The sequence below is a fragment of the Microcaecilia unicolor genome, chromosome 4, assembly GCF_901765095.1.
Source record: "Microcaecilia unicolor chromosome 4, aMicUni1.1, whole genome shotgun sequence".
Classification (NCBI taxonomy): domain Eukaryota; kingdom Metazoa; phylum Chordata; class Amphibia; order Gymnophiona; family Siphonopidae; genus Microcaecilia; species Microcaecilia unicolor.
Window position 1 is genome coordinate 258,991,452 of NC_044034.1, and position 18,077 is coordinate 259,009,528.

An 18,077-nucleotide genomic window follows, 5' to 3' on the forward strand; every position below is an offset into this window, starting at 1 on the left:
ATTTTATCATTTAGCTGTTCAAAAATTCATCTATCGCTGATGAACCAAATCAACTATGCATGACTCCAAAACACAAAACAGACTTGCGCTGTCTTGTGTCAATGGAAAGGGAATGGATGCTAGCAGCAATTCCAGTGAAGTCAGGTGCTTCCAGTCCTGCACAACCAGGGGGACTAGGAAACTATTGCTGTATTAGGAAGTTTGGATGCCACGACTACAGTACTTCACATTCAGCATCCAGATGTGCTCTCGAGTTCAGCTGACTCCTGGCGACTACACAATGAAGGAAATTTTATAAGTGGACATGAAATGTAAGCACACATTCAGGTGCCTATTGTAGACAGTAACACAGTAAATGATGGCAGAAAAAGACCTGCAAGGTCCATCCAGTCTGCCCAACATGGTAGCAAGAGCCACATCTGCCCCTCTGTACATGTTACACTCCTTCATGTAGGAACACTGGCATCACAACCAGGCAGTTCACCATTTATTAGCATGTCTATCATAAATTAGTAGCTCTATATAATGCCGCAATATCACACCACCATGCCAATAGTCTGAAGAGTGATTTTTATTACAGCCTCAGCATAGTCTCAACAGTCTAACCATTTTGAAATTGGAGAGTAAAATGTTAATTAGCACTTTGTATCACTCTATGGTGCGACCGCACCTCGAATACTATGTGTAATTCTGGAGGGGTAGATGGAGGGAGGGGCTGTAAAGCCATTTTGAAGGGTAAAGCTGGCCCCTCAATGTTGGGGAGACAATTTTTCTATGCTGAGAATCTAAAAGGTTTGCTGTCAGATGAACTACTAGGTAAACAAAACTCTGATGTCTTACATCTGTTTTTCTCTTCTCTGTTTTGGGATGGAGGTGAAGAAGGCAAAAGCTCAGATTATCCTTGGTTTACCCGATTCTTTCTGGAATTTTTGAAAAGCTTGGTGTCTCCTTCAAGTTTCTTGGTAGCCACCAAGATTGGTAGTAGAAAATCAAATGTTCCTTGAAATCAAATCAGAAGACTTCTTGTCAAGAAACTGCTTCACGGGATTAATCTGTCAGATTTGTCATTTACTGGTGCACATTGCAAACTAAGGGTTGAATGAGAAGTAATGTCTCCATCATTAGTTTTGTTTAAATTAAAATATTTGTAATGAATAAAAAAATGGAAATAACTCATGAAACTTGCTCTTCCATTACATGGATGTACTTTTCTACATAGTCACTACCATTTGCCACACATTTCTACCAACAATGGACAAGTTTTTGAAGTCCAAGAACTACACATTTCCCCCCAAATTCTATAAATGGTACCTTAAGTTGTGCATGCCAAATTGCGCACACAACTTAATTGATGAACAAGCCAGTCAGTTCTTGATACTTAGCCAATTAGTGGCACTAATTGGATTTAATTAGAATTTGCGTGCACAACTTTCTAGCACATCCTATAATGTGGTGCGCATACATTCTAATTCGTAGAAACAAAAAAGGGGCGTGGAATGGGTGTGTCATGGGCATTTAATAAACTATGCGTGCTATTATAGAAGACACCTGATCAAAGTTAGGCACAGGTATGTAGGCCTGGTTTTAGGTGGCCTAAATGGGTTCGCCTAAATTTTAGTCGCAAGCATATCTGCTAAGCATATTCTATAAAACTATGTCTAGCTTTAGGCGTAGTTTATAGAATCGTGGTAAGCACAGGGGTTTTCGTCGTCAGTTTTTAAGGTGCCATTTATAGAATTTGGCCACTTGTCTCTTTAACTAGTTGTTTAGTCTTCACCTCTTCATTTGATGCTCCCAAAGGTATTCCTTCAGTTTTAGGGACAAGATGGCAATTGCATAGCGCTAAGTCTGGGTTGTTTGGCAGATGGGGTAAGATTGTTAGACTAATCCAACGGGTAGCCCTGTTTCGCTACAATATAGCTGCCTCAGGGGAATATTCATATGTATGAAAAAAATCCAAGCTTCTAATGTCTCGCCGTCTCCACTTTACTCTGGTTCAAAACATGGCGGACGGTCTCTCCGCTTTCCCAATCTGTTCATATACTCAGCGTCTGACGTCACCCGAGAATGCTCCAATCACCCGGACTAATCGTCAGAGAAACACTTTCCATTCGATAGCTACATTTAAACCCCTGGGTATGACAGTCTTAAGCTCAAATATCCATCGTTGTTCTCTTTGTCTTAGAAGACGTCTAATATCACCTCTTCTTTCCGAAACTCTCATTTGTTCTAATGCTATACACCTCAATTCTGAAAACTGATGATGATGTTGTATGCAATGCGAGACCATAGGTTCATATGTCTTCCCCGCTTGGATACAGTGTCTGTGTTCTATTAATCGAGTTTTTAAAGTTTAAATGTAGCTATCGAATGGAAAGCGTTTCTCTGACGAGTAGTCCGGGTGATTGGAGCATTCTCGGGTGACGTCAGACGCTGAGTATATGAACAGATTGGGAAAGCGGAGAGACCGTCCGCCATGTTTTGAACCAGAGTAAAGTGGAGACGGCGAGACATTAGAAGCTTGGATTTTTTTCATACATATGAATATTCCCCTGAGGCAGCTATATTGTAGCGAAACAGGGCTACCCTGTCGGGACTTTATTCAAGCGTGGAGTACAATGGATGCGAGGCTGGGTTCATAAAGCAGGATAATTCTTCAGCCAAGATAAGTACTCTTTCCAAGCCTTTTGAATTTAGATTTGATTATTTAAGTCTCCTTTACAAATGTTTGTATAGCACATGGTTAAGCCAGTGGCAAAAGAGTGTTGTGGAGTTTTTTTTTTGAAGACACATGATTGATACAGTTCCCTCATTATACAAAAGGCTTGTCCTTTGACAAAGAGGTGTCGCTGTAATACCTGATGTCTTTTTCTCCACATTTTGTGACTGTTGGAAATTGCATTGCCCAGGGGCAGCCATAGTTGCTTGCTAACAGGTTGTAGATAAGGTAGAAAGAGATATATAATTTTTGTTGGTAAGATTGTTAGACCCATCTTTGCAATTGCCTCTGTGGTGTTTTTCGTGCTGTGTGAGGCCTAGTGGTATCATGTTGCAAAAAAAAAAAAATCCTCCTTGTCCTTTCAAACTCTTTTCTCAATCGTTTTTTCAAAGTCTTCAGTGTTGCAGTGTAACACTTCAAGTTGATGGTTGTACCAGGTTCAAGCAAATCCATGTGAACACCACCATCCTCTCATAACTAAACAGCAATGTTTTAACTCTCCTTTTACCTCCTATCCTCTCCTTAGTTTTAGTTTTGTGAACTACCTAGATGCCTATGTGTAGGCCCTTTGTGGTGAATCAGAGAAATCAATCCATGTCTCAAAAGACTGTAACCATGATTTTTTTTTTCCGGAAGAAGGCTGTGTGTGCTCCACTTTTGTGTTCTTCATTTTGACTTTATTCGTGGAGTGTTTCAACTTCTTCGGTGTCCTGCCTATTGAATACCTACCTTCATAATAGCTTTGCCGTTCTCTAGTATTCTCATTGTATTCACACATCAAAGGGGTAATTTTCTATAGGGTGCTTAAAGTTAGTATTCTATAACAGCAGTGGCATGCGCAATTGCCATAATAGAATTACTAGCCTAAGTCTGCAGTGGTCACCGAACTTTAGGTGCAAGCACTTATGCCAACGGCTGGCATAAATGTGAGCGTGTAACTGCTAGCGTTCTGTAACATGTGCTCACACCCTTGGCAGTTGCGCACTATGGGGCCCTTTTATGAAGCTGCGGCAAAAGGGGGGCCTGCGCTGGCATAAGCATGTGTTTTTGACACACACCGAGGCCCCCATTTACCGCAGCAGGTAAAAGGCAGGATTATTTTTTTAAGGGAATGGACATGCAGCAAGTGAAGCACTTGCCGCGCACCCATTTCGGGTGGGAGCACTTACCGCCACCCATTGAGGTGGCAGTAAGGGCTCCCGTGCTACCCCGGAGGTAACCGGGCAAGGCGCAGCTCTGTCCTATTATCGCTGGGTACACACCTTGTTTCTGTAATCAAGCTTATCCTGAGGTCTTTGTATAACTTTGAAGTCCTAAAAATAAGTAGTAGTTTTATTTATTTATTTATTGTATTTGTACCCCACATTTTCCCACCTTTTTGCAGACTCAATGTGGCTTACAGAGTATGGAAATGAGAACGTCATTGCATGATATAAGAAAACAGTCGATCATAAGCTGAGGTGAAAGAGGAATTTAGGTAGAAGGTGTTAGGTAAGGTCGTGTAAGAGGTGTTTTGGTGTACTTCGGTGGTTTAAGGAATGATTTGTTTCATTGAGGGTGACTTTTGTAGGCTCTGTTGAAGAGTGTTTTCAAAGCTTTGCGAAAGCTGATTAGATTGGTCATGGTTTTTAGGGCCATGGGTAGTGCGTTCCAAAACTGTGTACTTTTTTGTACGCAAAGGTAGTAGCATAAGCCTGTTTGTATTTCATTCCTTTACAGCTGGGAAAGTTCAGGTTCAGGAAAACGAATTAAAAATTGCCCCGGCTTAGGAAGCAAGTATTCTAATTCTACTGCATTTATATCTTGGGAAGGGAATATATGATATAAGGAAGATAAATGTTTGAGCACATTTACTACAATTGAGGTTCATCACAGTACATAATTTCGCATCAGAGTTTGTGGTGTAATAGGGGCAGTATTTCACTTGTGTGGTTGTGAATTTTAATATTTACCTTGGTGGCTGCCTAGTATGTGCCTGGAATCAGAACAAACTCTATACACAAACAGATTTGTATTTAGTTTGGACCAGGGCCTGGGACTGGCATACACCAGGAGGCCGGAGACAAATAGCACACACTCTTCACTCCTCTCTCCAGCAGTGAGTCCACTCTGGGTATATGAGTTCTGAACCAACTAGTTTACTATGGGCCCCTTTTACTAAGTCACATAGGTGCCTATGCGTGCCCAACGGGCGCCAAATTGGAGTTACCGCGTGGCCCTTGCGGTAATTTCAATTTTGCCGCACGTCCACTACGCGCTTCTGAGAAAAAATTTTTATTTTCTGGCACGCGTAACGGACACGTGGCAAGTGGCATCTGACACACATAGGTCATTACCACCCAAATTCTTTACCGCTAGGTCTATGGCTAGCGGTAAGGTCTCAAACCCAAAATGGACGCTCGGCAATTTTGATTTTGCCATTTTCTGCAAAAAAAAAAAAAAAAGAGGCCTTTTTTCACAGGTGCGCTAAAAAAATGGATCGGTGCGTGCCCCAAACCCATGCCTACACTGCCGCAAGCCATTTTTCAGTGCACCTTTGTAAAAGGACCCCTAAGTTTCTTGTTAACAAATAGTGGGACAATAACTTGCAGGAGTCTTGTAGGCAGAGACCACAAGCAAAACTATATACAGAGTTCCTAACCTTCGCCTACCAATTATTCCTCCTGCGACTCGTATGTCGATACTCTCCATATAACTCCATATAAGAGCAGTGTATCAATTAGCAGCAAGCAGATATAAAGAGAACTGGCACTTAGTCTTTGAGAATAGCACAGTTGGGAGATGCAGGGTTCCTGAGGTTCTGAAGGAAGTTACGTGACTGGGGTGAAGTGTTGTTCCTATGAGACTGCTTGCTGTAAGTGGTTCCTTTATAGTCCTCAGCCTCTGGATGTTGATCCAGGACCTTAAGTGTAGGTTTGAAAGGTCCTGGGCACTGAAACGGAGTTGCACAATTAGCCCTACTTCTCCCTTACTCCTAAGTCCTAAGAGTAGGTACAGCAGGTTCCTCATTCCCACTGGCCCAAGTGCAGTGCGAAGTTTAAGCAGTGTTTGATTATGCATCTGCTCCTAGATTCTATTTGCAGGCTTTCCTGATTAGGGTAAACTAGCCTAAACTATATAGGCTTAATTGACACGGGCTGTAGGCTAGAGGGCTCTCTCTTCACGTGTGTTTAGAGGCAGAGAAGCAAACCAGAGAGAAAAATTGAATCCTGAGCAGTTCCTCCAATAATGATCTCTCCTGATTAGAATAGTGAGCACAGGGTCACTAGTGTTTTCTAGAATTAGTTCAGGACAAGTCAACAGAGTAACAGTCCTAACCAGCAACTTATGATGTCACTGTAAAGTCCAAATTACACTGCTTCTGGTAGGGTCTTTGTTATTCAGTTCATAGACCCGTACTGCAGGATTCCCAAGGTCTCTGCACTTGTTAGGGATCATTTACCATATGGAACTAAGCACCTTCTTCATTACACAAGCAGCCGTAATGCAAGGCATATGTCACTTAGCTTCCAGTAAAATTAAATCTAGTTATTCAGAGCATCTTATGCATGTACCTTGTAGTATCAATCAATCTATTTCGCTTGCAGGAAATAATTTTTATAATGAGTATAGTATGCTGGATTACAGTGCAAGCATGAAGTTACGATGGGAGTGAATTAATCTTAGCCCAGAGTTTGTATTTTTAAAAAATATATATATGTGTATATATGTATATTGCTGCTGCTTTTAACTCCTATTCGCTTATTCAGTACCCATGTCTGTTTTGTCATTCCCACCTTAGTAAATTTCCTTATTCTGATTAGATTGTAACTCTGTTGAGCAGGGACTGTCTCTTCATGTTCAAATGTACAGCGCTTCATACGTTTTGTAACGCTATAGAAATGATAAGTAGTAATAGTATATTCCATCCTGAATGACCAGTGGCTTTGTATACTGTATGCTGCTTGTCAGTGCTTGCCAGGAAATTGTGAAGCTGTTTGTAAATCGGTGACTATATGTGACCTCAACTCCTCAGATTTATAAGATGAAATTTAAAACAAAAAAATACTTATGGATTATTGGAGAAGACCAGCTTTATTTCTGTTGGTGCAGAGTTAATTTTGTTTGATCTCCTCAATCTCAAGACTGGGTTTTTGGGACAAATTAAAACTTGTATTTTAGGACTTGCCACAATCCATTTTCTTTCTGAGCCAATCAAAGAATTGGTGGTTTACAATAGCGTTAAGATAAATCTTAGGAGGGAAGAGAAGAAAAAGTTATAATCATAAAGCAGAGAACAGAAGTTAATAGTAGTTCAGCTGACCAACTGCCCAGGATGTCCTGCATTAGAAATCAGAAATTGCATGAAAAGGGCAGCCTATCCAGGGTAGTTTGTTGCCAAATAACCTCCAAAAATAAGTAGGCCTGAAGACCCTTTCTTGTTTCTAGCCTTAAATGAGTGAGCAAATGATTCCAGAGCAGAACTTCCACAGAAAAACTGATTAAAATATAACTTGCTTCTCTCTCTCTCTCTCTCTTTCTGCTTTCTTTTATTATTGGCCTAGGTTTTAAGACTAATATGTACTAGTACAGCAGTGCGAAGCAGGAATGTGGCAGCCGCAGGACCCGAGAAGTACACAGAGGCTTTTATTAAAAAGCAGATTGAAGAGTTCAACGTAGGAAAGCGACATTTAGCCAACATGATGGGAGAAGATCCAGAAACTTTTACCCAAGAGGATATTGATGTAAGTGCAGTTGCTCTGTTGCAGAAGTAATTTACTCTCTAGCTTTCAGATATTGAAAGCATTTTGCTTCAGCATGAGCCCCTCGGCTCTCTGAATTTTAATCAACCTGTCGAAGCGGGGCTTAACACTGCAACACAGTCGGAAATGTATTCATCTGCCAGAGCTAGTCAGGTCAGGCAGCGCGGTACAGCATTGTCTATATCCTAGCTCAAACATAGTCTGTTGTTGTTTATCTGCTAAAGGTTTGAGACTCCGATCAGAGGCTGGAGGACATTATCATCGAGCTCTTTCCGCACAGAGAGCATTTACTTCAAATTTAATTTGCTGATTACCACAGCAGGTTTTCACCTGTCATGGCAGAAAAGAATGCAAAATACATAACATGGCTAGGTGATAGAGCTTGGCTCGCATTTTTGTTAAATTCTTATATGGGTCTGGCTGGTGGTATAGGGGGTCATTTTATAACAGGATGCTTATTTCACATACTATATAAAGGCAATATAGGTACACGCATATTTTTATTTAAATGCACATATGTCACAACAGCACCTCACAGACTATGCGCTGAGATGCTTAGAATCAGTACGAATACAAGTAGTGCCATTTTGTAGGCATGCGTACTTATATGGCCCATCATTTTGTAAATATCCTTTTTCATGTGTCCTTTTACAGGTGGATCAACCTCTGTAAAATACCCTCCATTGTGTTTGCCTTTTATATTTTATGCTGTTCTAGAAATATAAACAGGTGGGCTTTGTTTTACGGGGAGGGGAATCATAAAAACAAAACTTTAAAACCAGTCATGAAACCTAAATATGTCAGTAAAATCCACTAATGTAACACCTCATTTCTAGATATGTCCTAAGAGAAAACTACAGAAACATCTGCACAGATGCTGGTAGGATGCTAATTACTTGAGGGAATATGCAAATTTTCTGTCTACAAGCAGGATGAATTGGCCACACAAATAGGGCGATCTCATCCAACAGTGCTATTGCAGAGCATTTCTCATAAAGCATAGAAAAGCCTAGATGGTCTCTCTGAGCATTTGCAAGAATTCCCCACAGCTACTGTGGTTAGTGAAGAAAAGACGATAGGGGGAAGGGGTGGGGCATCCACTAACCTCGTGTCTGATGTTTCCTCTGTTTTTTAGAGGTTCTTTTGCTGTTTATTAAAATCATGTTTTCTATGTATGTTGGGCATCCTCTATCATCCTAGCTTGCCAGACAGGCTTTAGTGTCCCTTCAAGTTTTCTTTCTTTTTCACCGATAGCTGTGGTACGTCAGAGTTTTTCTTTTATCTTCGCAGAGGCTTCTTGGCAACTCTGTATATTTATTAGTGTTGATTTTATAGCATTAGATTTCCTCATGTTGGAGGAGGAAACCAGCAGCTTCAAATGATGCCTCTTACGTATTTGGAAGATGGGGATTGTATCAGGTGTTTGGGGCTAGAATATGATGTCCTTTGTTGTGCTGAATGCACTAAAATGTTTCATAGGGCTATCAGACTCTAAGATTTGGTGTGATCGTGTTGGTGCTTATCTGGCTGTGCAATGATAACCATTCTCTACTTGTGAAACGTATTGAAAATACTTTATGGATTTAGGCTCAAGAAAGTAATTTTATACCTACATGCATAAAGCACTTTCTATTCTGACAAAAAAAAAGCACATGCTTATATTTACATCTGCACTTCAGTATGTACAATTAACTGAATTTTAAAAACATGCATGTAAAAGCAAAATCCATCCTAACCCTGCACATTGGAATGTATCCATTGTATGCCTACAGCCTTCCACACATATGGTTGTGCAGCTTAAAAAGGTATGTATATCTGCACATAAATAATTTTTGTGTAGCATTGCCAGGTGTGTGCAGCAGCTTACCCACAAAAGTGCTTTTGAAAATTGCCCTCCCAAGTTTTAAGTGGGACTAGTTGACCCAACCATTTTCTCACCAGGTATGAACAAGCAGCTGGGTTCTTTGCTCTCTTCAGGGGTGAAAAAGATGTGATCGCTTGATTGATGTTGAGGCTGCTGAAATAAGAATCTTTCAAATGGATCCTTTATACCTAAGGAACTTGGTCTACAGGGTACACATTCTAATTCTAAAGGCTATGCTCATTTCTCAGAGCTTTTACCATCTTGTTGGAAAGAAAATCTTGATTTAAATGGATAACCAATTGGCCGGGCCAGCTTAAGGCATGAACCAGATGAGGCAGTAGCATAGGGTGCCAAAAACCTGTCTCACTAACCCATCCATCCTAGCGGCAGGAATGTGCTTCCATTTTCATGTCACTATGCTCTCCTCCTTGTACTACCACCAGCACAGTTACAGGTTTAAATGTGAGAACAGGTACTTCCCATTCTTTCATTTAAACCTGTGGCGGTGCCAGCAACAACTCAGGGAAGAGAGCACAGCACCAAGAGCAAAGCAACATACTCTATCCACCATTTAAGTGGGTCCCAAGATGGGGTGTCAAAAAATTGAGGTGGCCCTGTCAATTGACAACATTAATATAGACAGAGATGGAGGAGCTGGACCTTACATCCTTCATACAGAAGCTCTGAGCTGCTGGAACTGAATTTTCTTGACCAATGTGTCTTTCAACAACATACTTTCCAGAATTGTAGACTATGATTGTAGACAAGCATGGCCATCGCCTGCTGGAACTTTGAACCAGAAGATAGAAGAAGATATCTTTCAACAATGAGGAGTTCCAACAAGAGATCTCTAAGAAGAGACACTTCTGTTTTCCGCAGGTCTCCTTTTATGCTATATACTAGCAAATTGGAGGTATTGGGTACTTTTAAAAAATATACCAGAGGGCCTCTATAGTCCTCAGTCCTGAACTTAAATGGACAGCACTGTGTGGTCATCGGTAAGTCCATTTATTTGGCATCATCACTTATATGGGCAATAGCTCTGAACATATAGATTAGGTGCCGGTGCTTAACCCGTTGACTGTGTCAGCTGAAAATCTATCCTATATCGTTACATCTATTAGTGCCTAATTTCGTGAGGTCAATGTAGTATACAGAACCCCTGATTACGAAACCACCAGCTCTGAGAGACTTCACTGTGATTCTGTTCTACCCATAAAACTATTTTGAGCATACCATTGCCTGAAAGCAAAAGTGTCAGATGTACAATTTTTGCATGAAATGAGACAGACATACATTTTAGTACATTGCTGTAAGATCTTGAAACTGTTGTAAATTCTGAAAAGCCATATCTCAATAAAAAAAAATCAATACTATAACAAATTTTAAATAAGCATATTAAACTCCTCATTTTCTGTGTTTCACGTCAAGCACATGTACAACACTTTTGCTTTCTGGTGATGATATGGAATCAGAGCTGAAATACCTGTCTTGGAGCATACTCAGTAACAGCAGCTTCAGCTTGAAGAGTAAGTGAATTTCAAGCACTGATCCTTTTATTCTGTACACCTGCAATTTTTTTCACAATAGTCCAGTATTTCTCAATTGGTGTACTTTCAAACCTGATCAGGTGTACCATGGAATAGTCCCCCCTGCCTCATCCAGAGAAGCACCTAACAGCAACAGGACATATGGAGTCATATATATTTTCCTAGATAAGGCATTGGCTTTGACTTTGGGAATTGGGTCAGTTATCTGTATCCTACTTACTGCCCTACTCTAAGCAGTGCACAAATTGTATAAATTGCTACCTCCTTTTTCTCCAGTTGATCATGGAGGAGTGGCCTAGTGGTTAGAGCACTGGTCTTGACATCCAGAGGTGCCCGCTTCAAATCCCACTGCTGCTCCTTGTGGTCTTGAGCAAGTCACTTAACCCTCCCATTGCCTCAGGTACAAACTTAGATTGCGAACCCTCCAGGGACGGGTAAATATGCAGTGTACCTGAATGTAACTCACCTTGAGCTACTACTGAAAAAGGTGTGAGCAAAAGCCAAATAAATTTTGGCTTCTGGTGGGGCTTAGTGTTTCCCTAGTTCTTCTTTGGCCATATGAGTCCTTTCTTGTGTCCACATTGCTTGCATGGCAGAAGTTAATGTGCCGCACAAAATTGTAAAACAAAAAAAGTGTCTGCTTTGAAAAAGTTAGGGAACACCAGGTTAGTCCTTCGAATTTGCCCCAAGATTTTACCAAATGTGGTTATTAGATGCTGACTGAATTTCCATTTTAAGCCCGAAATTCATAATCCTCTTTTGTTTCGGTTTTGGCCGAAAATGCCAGCACGCTTTTGGCTTGAACCAAAACTTTATGCTGGGCCTCCTAGCTCTCCTCCTGCCCCCCCCCCCCCCCACCCCCATGCCCCAACCAGGCTTACCTTACATCTCCTGGTGGTCTAGTGGCAAGTCAGGGCAGGAGCAATTCACAGTCACACCATCCCACGCCATCTTTGCTGCCACAACCTCCAGTAGCATTCTAACTGCTGGAAGGGAGCTCATTTTGTTGGAGGGAAAGGGAGGCAGGAGTGCTTATTCTGTTTTGGGGGGGGGGGGGGGGATGCAGAGCTGTACCCGCTCGGGCCTAGAGCGGGACCCTAGCAGCCAGTTTCAATTGAAATTGAGTAGCGAACTTCATTCAGTTGCAGATTCGGTTTTGGTCAAAAACAAAAAATAAAGGTTTGGTCGCCCACATCAATTCATCCATTGTGCTTTCCAAAGTCTTAAGACCCTATAATCAGAATCAGACCTTACACGTAATGGTGTGTAATAGCAGTCGTGCTGCTAGTTCACTTAATAGATCAAAGGATATGAAAAGATTTAGTAGTTGACGTACATAAAATAACAGTGGCTAGTAGACTGCATATCTCACTTCTGTAGTCTAGCAGGACTGCAAATAAATGTAACCTGCTCAGGTAAAGGATACCAAAAGTGGGGTTACAGATAACAGAGATAAAGGCTGCAAAAGTTTGGAAGAGTAATTGCTATGAATGAAATTTGATTAGTTTATACAAAACATGGTCAAAATTTATGCATAATTTCCTAGAGATTACAGAGAGATATGGGTGTTTTAAGTTTATTTTTCTAGTGCATTTTTCTGAAAAACGTGTACTTTTTTTTTATTGATAAACATTTCTCGCTTTTTAAAGACATAATTAGTCCATACCCGAGGTTCAAATTTTGCAGGATTATGTAGTTGATATCCCTCTATCTTGTTATAAAGTCACATACCCCACTTTTGGTACCTTTTCGCTCAGCAGGTCACAAATGGTCTAGTAAAGGCACGTCAAGTTAGATCCACAGCAGTGGGAAGGAGCAAGATGGCAGATTAAATTGCATGAACACCGCACATTTGCTTTGATTTTGCTTACCGTGCCTAATTTATGGGCAAAATGAAAGGTAGAAGCTGTAGGGGCAGAACACGGCCTTCGGTGGCTTCTACCTGTGGTCTGATGGACTGTCATGTATAGTGACTGATCAAAGCAGCATCAGGGTCCACTGTACAGCCACTGGGAGAAGCTGAAGGAGCTGGAGATCTTGGTATCTCCCATTTGTGTTGGAGACATCTTTGAGCCCATACAATTGACAGCCCCCACCAAACTCAACTGTGAGTAGAGCCCCAACTGCTAGAGAGGCATCTTGGAGTAGTGATGTCGGAGAGGCCGCCGACACTGTGAGTGTGAATGCAACCATGGGAGAGACTGGAACTTCTCCTGGGGAGATCTGTCAGTGGACTTCAGGAAATAGAATTCAAGTTGCACACCTGTCGGTGATATCCTTAGACTCAACCTGGACTGCATATGCAGGCTCGGGTAAGATGCCATCTGCTCAATATGCAAAACAGAATTTAAACACTTTTTACAAACAAAGTAAAAGCAGAACACATACAAAATCCAAAAACAAGTGAATAAAAAGAAGTGGTTTATTAAACAGTTACCTGACATGGCAACGTTTTGCCCTCAGGCTGCGTCAGGGGTTAAAAAAACTACAAAATAAAATCAATATATATAATAAGCTTAATATAAAATATACAATATCTCTAAAAACTTGAAACCATAAAATAAATTTGATGGGCATCATAAACACTAACATAAATTGGCTACAAAAACATAAATATACAATTATTAAAAATAACTAAATCATAAGTTTAATAAAAAAACATTCATTATAAACTAAAAGCCATGTACTCATAAACAGGTAACAGGAGATCACATTGTGATAGTATATGTGAAAGCAAAACAAGCAAGTTAGTGTGCTAATGTGCTGAATATTACCTCATGCGACAGTTATTAAGGTGCTCACATTGGGAGATTGAACTACACAGAGAGAAAATGTTTACGTACCTAATAGGGGTGAAAACAAAGTGTGCCCCTAATAGTAAAAATCAAACCACCTGAAATGTAAAATGCAAGACAAGAATTCAATGTGTGTTATTGATTGGGTTATGACATGTCTTTTATACATCTAGTATTCATTTTCTTGCTAGTTTTTGAAAAAAGGTTCTCAAAAAGCCAAGCTGTTCAATTGCAAGCTTAAGCTTTCAAAATTAAAAAAAAAAACCAAAAAACGTTAAACATCTCAACATTGAATGTTGACAAAGAATACTCTACAACTAAGTGGACGACTGAGCAACTACATTCCAATTATCAAAGTAACAGTCTTGATTGCAGTAAGAATATGATTATTTTAAATAATTTTATGATATTTGTTAGTGTTACCCATCAAATTTATTTTATGGTTTCAAGTTTTTAGAGATATTGTATATTTTATATTAAGCGTATTATATATGTTCTGATTTTATTTTATAGTTTTTTTTACCCCGATGCAGCCTGAGGGCGAAACGTGGCCACGTCAGGTACAATGGTGGAAATAAGTATTTGATCCCTTGCTGATTTTGTAAGTTTGCCCACTGACAAAGACATGAGCAGCCCATAATTGAAGGGTAGGTTATTGGTAACAGTGAGAGATAGCACATCACAAATTAAATCCGGAAAATCACATTGTGGAAAGTATATGAATTCATTTGCATTCTGCAGAGGGAAATAAGTATTTGATCCCCCACCAACCAGTAAGAGATCTGGCCCCTACAGACCAGGTAGATGCTCCAAATCAACTCGTTACCTGCATGACAGACAGCTGTCGGCAATGGTCACCTGTATGAAAGACACCTGTCCACAGACTCAGTGAATCAGTCAGACTCTAACCTCTACAAAATGGCCAAGAGCAAGGAGCTGTCTAAGGATGTCAGGGACAAGATCATACACCTGCACAAGGCTGGAATGGGCTACAAAACCATCAGTAAGACGCTGGGCGAGAAGGAGACAACTGTTGGTGCCATAGTAAGAAAATGGAAGAAGTACAAAATGACTGTCAATCGACAAAGATCTGGGGCTCCACGCAAAATCTCACCTCGTGGGTATCCTTGATCATGAGGAAGGTTAGAAATCAGCCTACAACTACAAGGGGGGAACTTGTCAATGATCTCAAGGCAGCTGGGACCACTGTCACCACGAAAACCATTGGTAACACATTACGACATAACGGATTGCAATCCTGCAGTGCCCGCAAGGTCCCCCTGCTCCGGAAGGCACATGTGACGGCCCGTCTGAAGTTTGCCAGTGAACACCTGGATGATGCCGAGAGTGATTGGGAGAAGGTGCTGTGGTCAGATGAGACAAAAATTGAGCTCTTTGGCATGAACTCAACTCGCCGTGTTTGGAGGAAGAGAAATGCTGCCTATGACCCAAAGAACACCGTCCCCACTGTCAAGCATGGAGGTGGAAATGTTATGTTTTGGGGGTGTTTCTCTGCTAAGGGCACAGGACTACTTCACCGCATCAATGGGAGAATGGATGGGGCCATGTACCGTACAATTCTGAGTGACAACCTCCTTCCCTCCGCCAGGGCCTTAAAAATGGGTCGTGGCTGGGTCTTCCAGCACGACAATGACCCAAAACATACAGCCAAGGCAACAAAGGAGTGGCTCAGGAAGAAGCACATTAGGGTCATGGAGTGGCCTAGCCAGTCACCAGACCTTAATCCCATTGAAAACTTATGGAGGGAGCTGAAGCTGTGAGTTGCCAAGCGACAGCCCAGAACTCTTAATGATTTAGAGATGATCTGCAAAGAGGAGTGGACCAAAATTCCTCCTGACGTGTGCAAACCTCATCATCAACTACAGAAGACGTCTGACCGCTGTGCTTGCCAACAAGGGTTTTGCCACCAAGTATTAGGTCTTGTTTGCCAGAGGGATTATATACTTATTTCCCTCTGCAGAATGCAAATAAATTCATATACTTTCCACAATGTGATTTTCCGGATTTAATTTGTGATGTGCTATCTCTCACTGTTACCAATAACCTACCCTTCAATTATGGGCTGCTCATGTCTTTGTCAGTGGGCAAACTTACAAAATCAGCAAGGGATCAAATACTTATTTCCACCACTGTAACTGTTTAATAAACCACTTCTTTTTATTCACTTGTTTTTGTATTTTGTATGTGATCTGCTTTTACTTTGTTTCTATCTCAGTAGGCAGATCAGTGCCTCTTGTTCTTATTTAAACACTTTTTTACAGGATGTTGGAAGCAGTAGAAACCAAGAAAGCACAAAGGCAGACGGTCTGCAAACTCCAAGGTGGAAAGCAAAAAGAGCAGATCGTTTAAAAGTAAAATGTAATTTATTTTTAAACAGTATAGCAATACTTATATAAATACAAACAGCCCGACACAGGCCGTGTTTCGCCCAACTGGGCTGCTTCAGGGGCTTTAAAAAAACATATACATTGTCTGTTATAATATCAGGCTACATATATAGATAACTTATATAATATATATACATATACATGTATATGCACACACAACAAATATATCATCTATATAAATGTACATAAATAAATCTAAAATGATACATACCAAAACATGCTCTATATAAAACACTTGTTGTTTAGGAAATACATATATAGAAAACACCATCTAAAATTATTAATAAAACGAAAAACTAAAAACAGCTACATCCTATAATTATGGTAGTTCATATGCACATGTAGTAACAGGTATCTGAACTATAAGCAAACATAGGCTAAGGCACCCACCTATACAAGAGTCCTTTGCTACCAAATATGAGGCAAATGGAGAATGTCCTGTCAATAGCTACAAGATGAAAAAAAGAATTTGAAAAATATTATTGGATAAACATCAAATGGTATCTGCTAGTAAAATAAAAAAATAAAAAATGAATAAGAAAAATTGAATTTAAAAACTTTTTCTAGACTCACATATACGGAGGACTGATTTGATCTGAAAAAAAACAGCTGAATCAGAGATGCCAAAACATAATCCGCTGACCTGATAGAGGATGAAAGTATGCATCTTTCTTTTCTTATCAGGTCAGCGGATTATGTTTTGGCATCTCTGATTCAGCTGTTTTTTTCAGATCAAATCAATCCTCCTTATATGTGAGTCTAGAAAAAGTTTTTAAATTCAATTTTTCTTATTCATTTTTTATTTTACTAGCAGATACCATTTGATGTTTATCCAATAATATTTTTCAAATTCTTTTTTTCATCTTGTAGCTATTGACAGGACATTCTCCATTTGCCTCATATTTGGTAGCAAAGGACTCTTGTATAGGTGGGTGCCTTAGCCTATGTTTGCTTATAGTTCAGATACCTGTTACTACATGTGCATATGAACTACCATAATTATAGGATGTAGCTGTTCTTTTAGTTTTTCGTTTTATTAATATTTTTTGTTTTATTAATAATTTTAGATGGTGTTTTCTATATATGTATTTCCTAAACAACAAGTGTTTTATATAGAGCACTAGCTGTTAAGCCTGTTAAAACAGGCGAGTTTTTTTTTTCTATGGGCTCCCCCCCATCCATCAACCGTGTTCTCTCCCCTGCCCTCCCCCCATGTCCTGCAGCCCTCTCTCCCCTGGCCTCCCCCCCCCCCAACCCTCCTCTCTCCCCTGCCCTCCCCCCATGTCCTGCAACCCTGTTCTCTCCCCTGCCCTCCCCCCATGTCCAGCAGCCCTCTCTCCCCAGGCCTCCCCCGTCCACCAACCCTCCTCTCTCCCCTAGCAACCCTCCTCTTTCCCTTGGCCTCCCCCCCAACCCCCTCTCGAAACCGCAGCACTCGATGTCCGCGTCCGGGGCCACGCCTCTCGGGGTGAAACGTCATCACCGCCGCCATGGCTCCTCCCCCCGAAACCGCAGCACTCGATGTCTGCGTCCGGGGCCACGCCTCTTGGGGTGAAACGTCACCGCCGCCATGGCTCCTCCCCTCGGGGCTCCGCCAATCAGAGGAGAGGAAGGCAGGGCGCTGGCCGGCTGTGGATGTATGAATGGAAGAGTCGCGTGGGTTGGCGAACCTCTCGCATTTGTGTCGCGCGCAGCGTAATTGTTATCCCGTCGCACTTGACTTGATTGTGGTCTCGGCCGTGTTGTATAGGTGTTACTGTGACAGGGAGGCAGGAGCAGCGGCATCGGCAACGTCGGGGAGGGGGGGGGGGCCTTCATTCGTTCCTCCTTCCCCCTCTGATTTCCACGTCCCCTCCGATTCCCACGCCCCATCCTCTCCACGTACCTTTGGGGCTGTTTAGTGTACTCTCCGCCCCTCACCCCGCCTCTGACTCCTCCTCCTTTCTGGTTCTGGAGCTGTTGGAGGCGGGGCTTGGACTTTTGACGTCTCAACGTTCGG

At 41.3% G+C, this 18,077-nt stretch overlaps 1 protein-coding gene across 2 annotated transcripts in view; it reads left to right on the forward strand.

Moving 5' to 3' along the window:
• The window catches only part of MRPS9 (mitochondrial ribosomal protein S9), a 118,314-nt gene that overhangs the window by 14,353 nt on the left and 85,884 nt on the right, over positions 1-18,077 (forward strand). For both annotated transcript variants that reach the window (XM_030201453.1, XM_030201454.1), the window contains exon 2: positions 7,264-7,443. In XM_030201453.1, the coding sequence (XP_030057313.1) occupies positions 7,264-7,443 (180 nt within the window). The remainder of the gene's footprint in view (positions 1-7,263; positions 7,444-18,077) is intronic.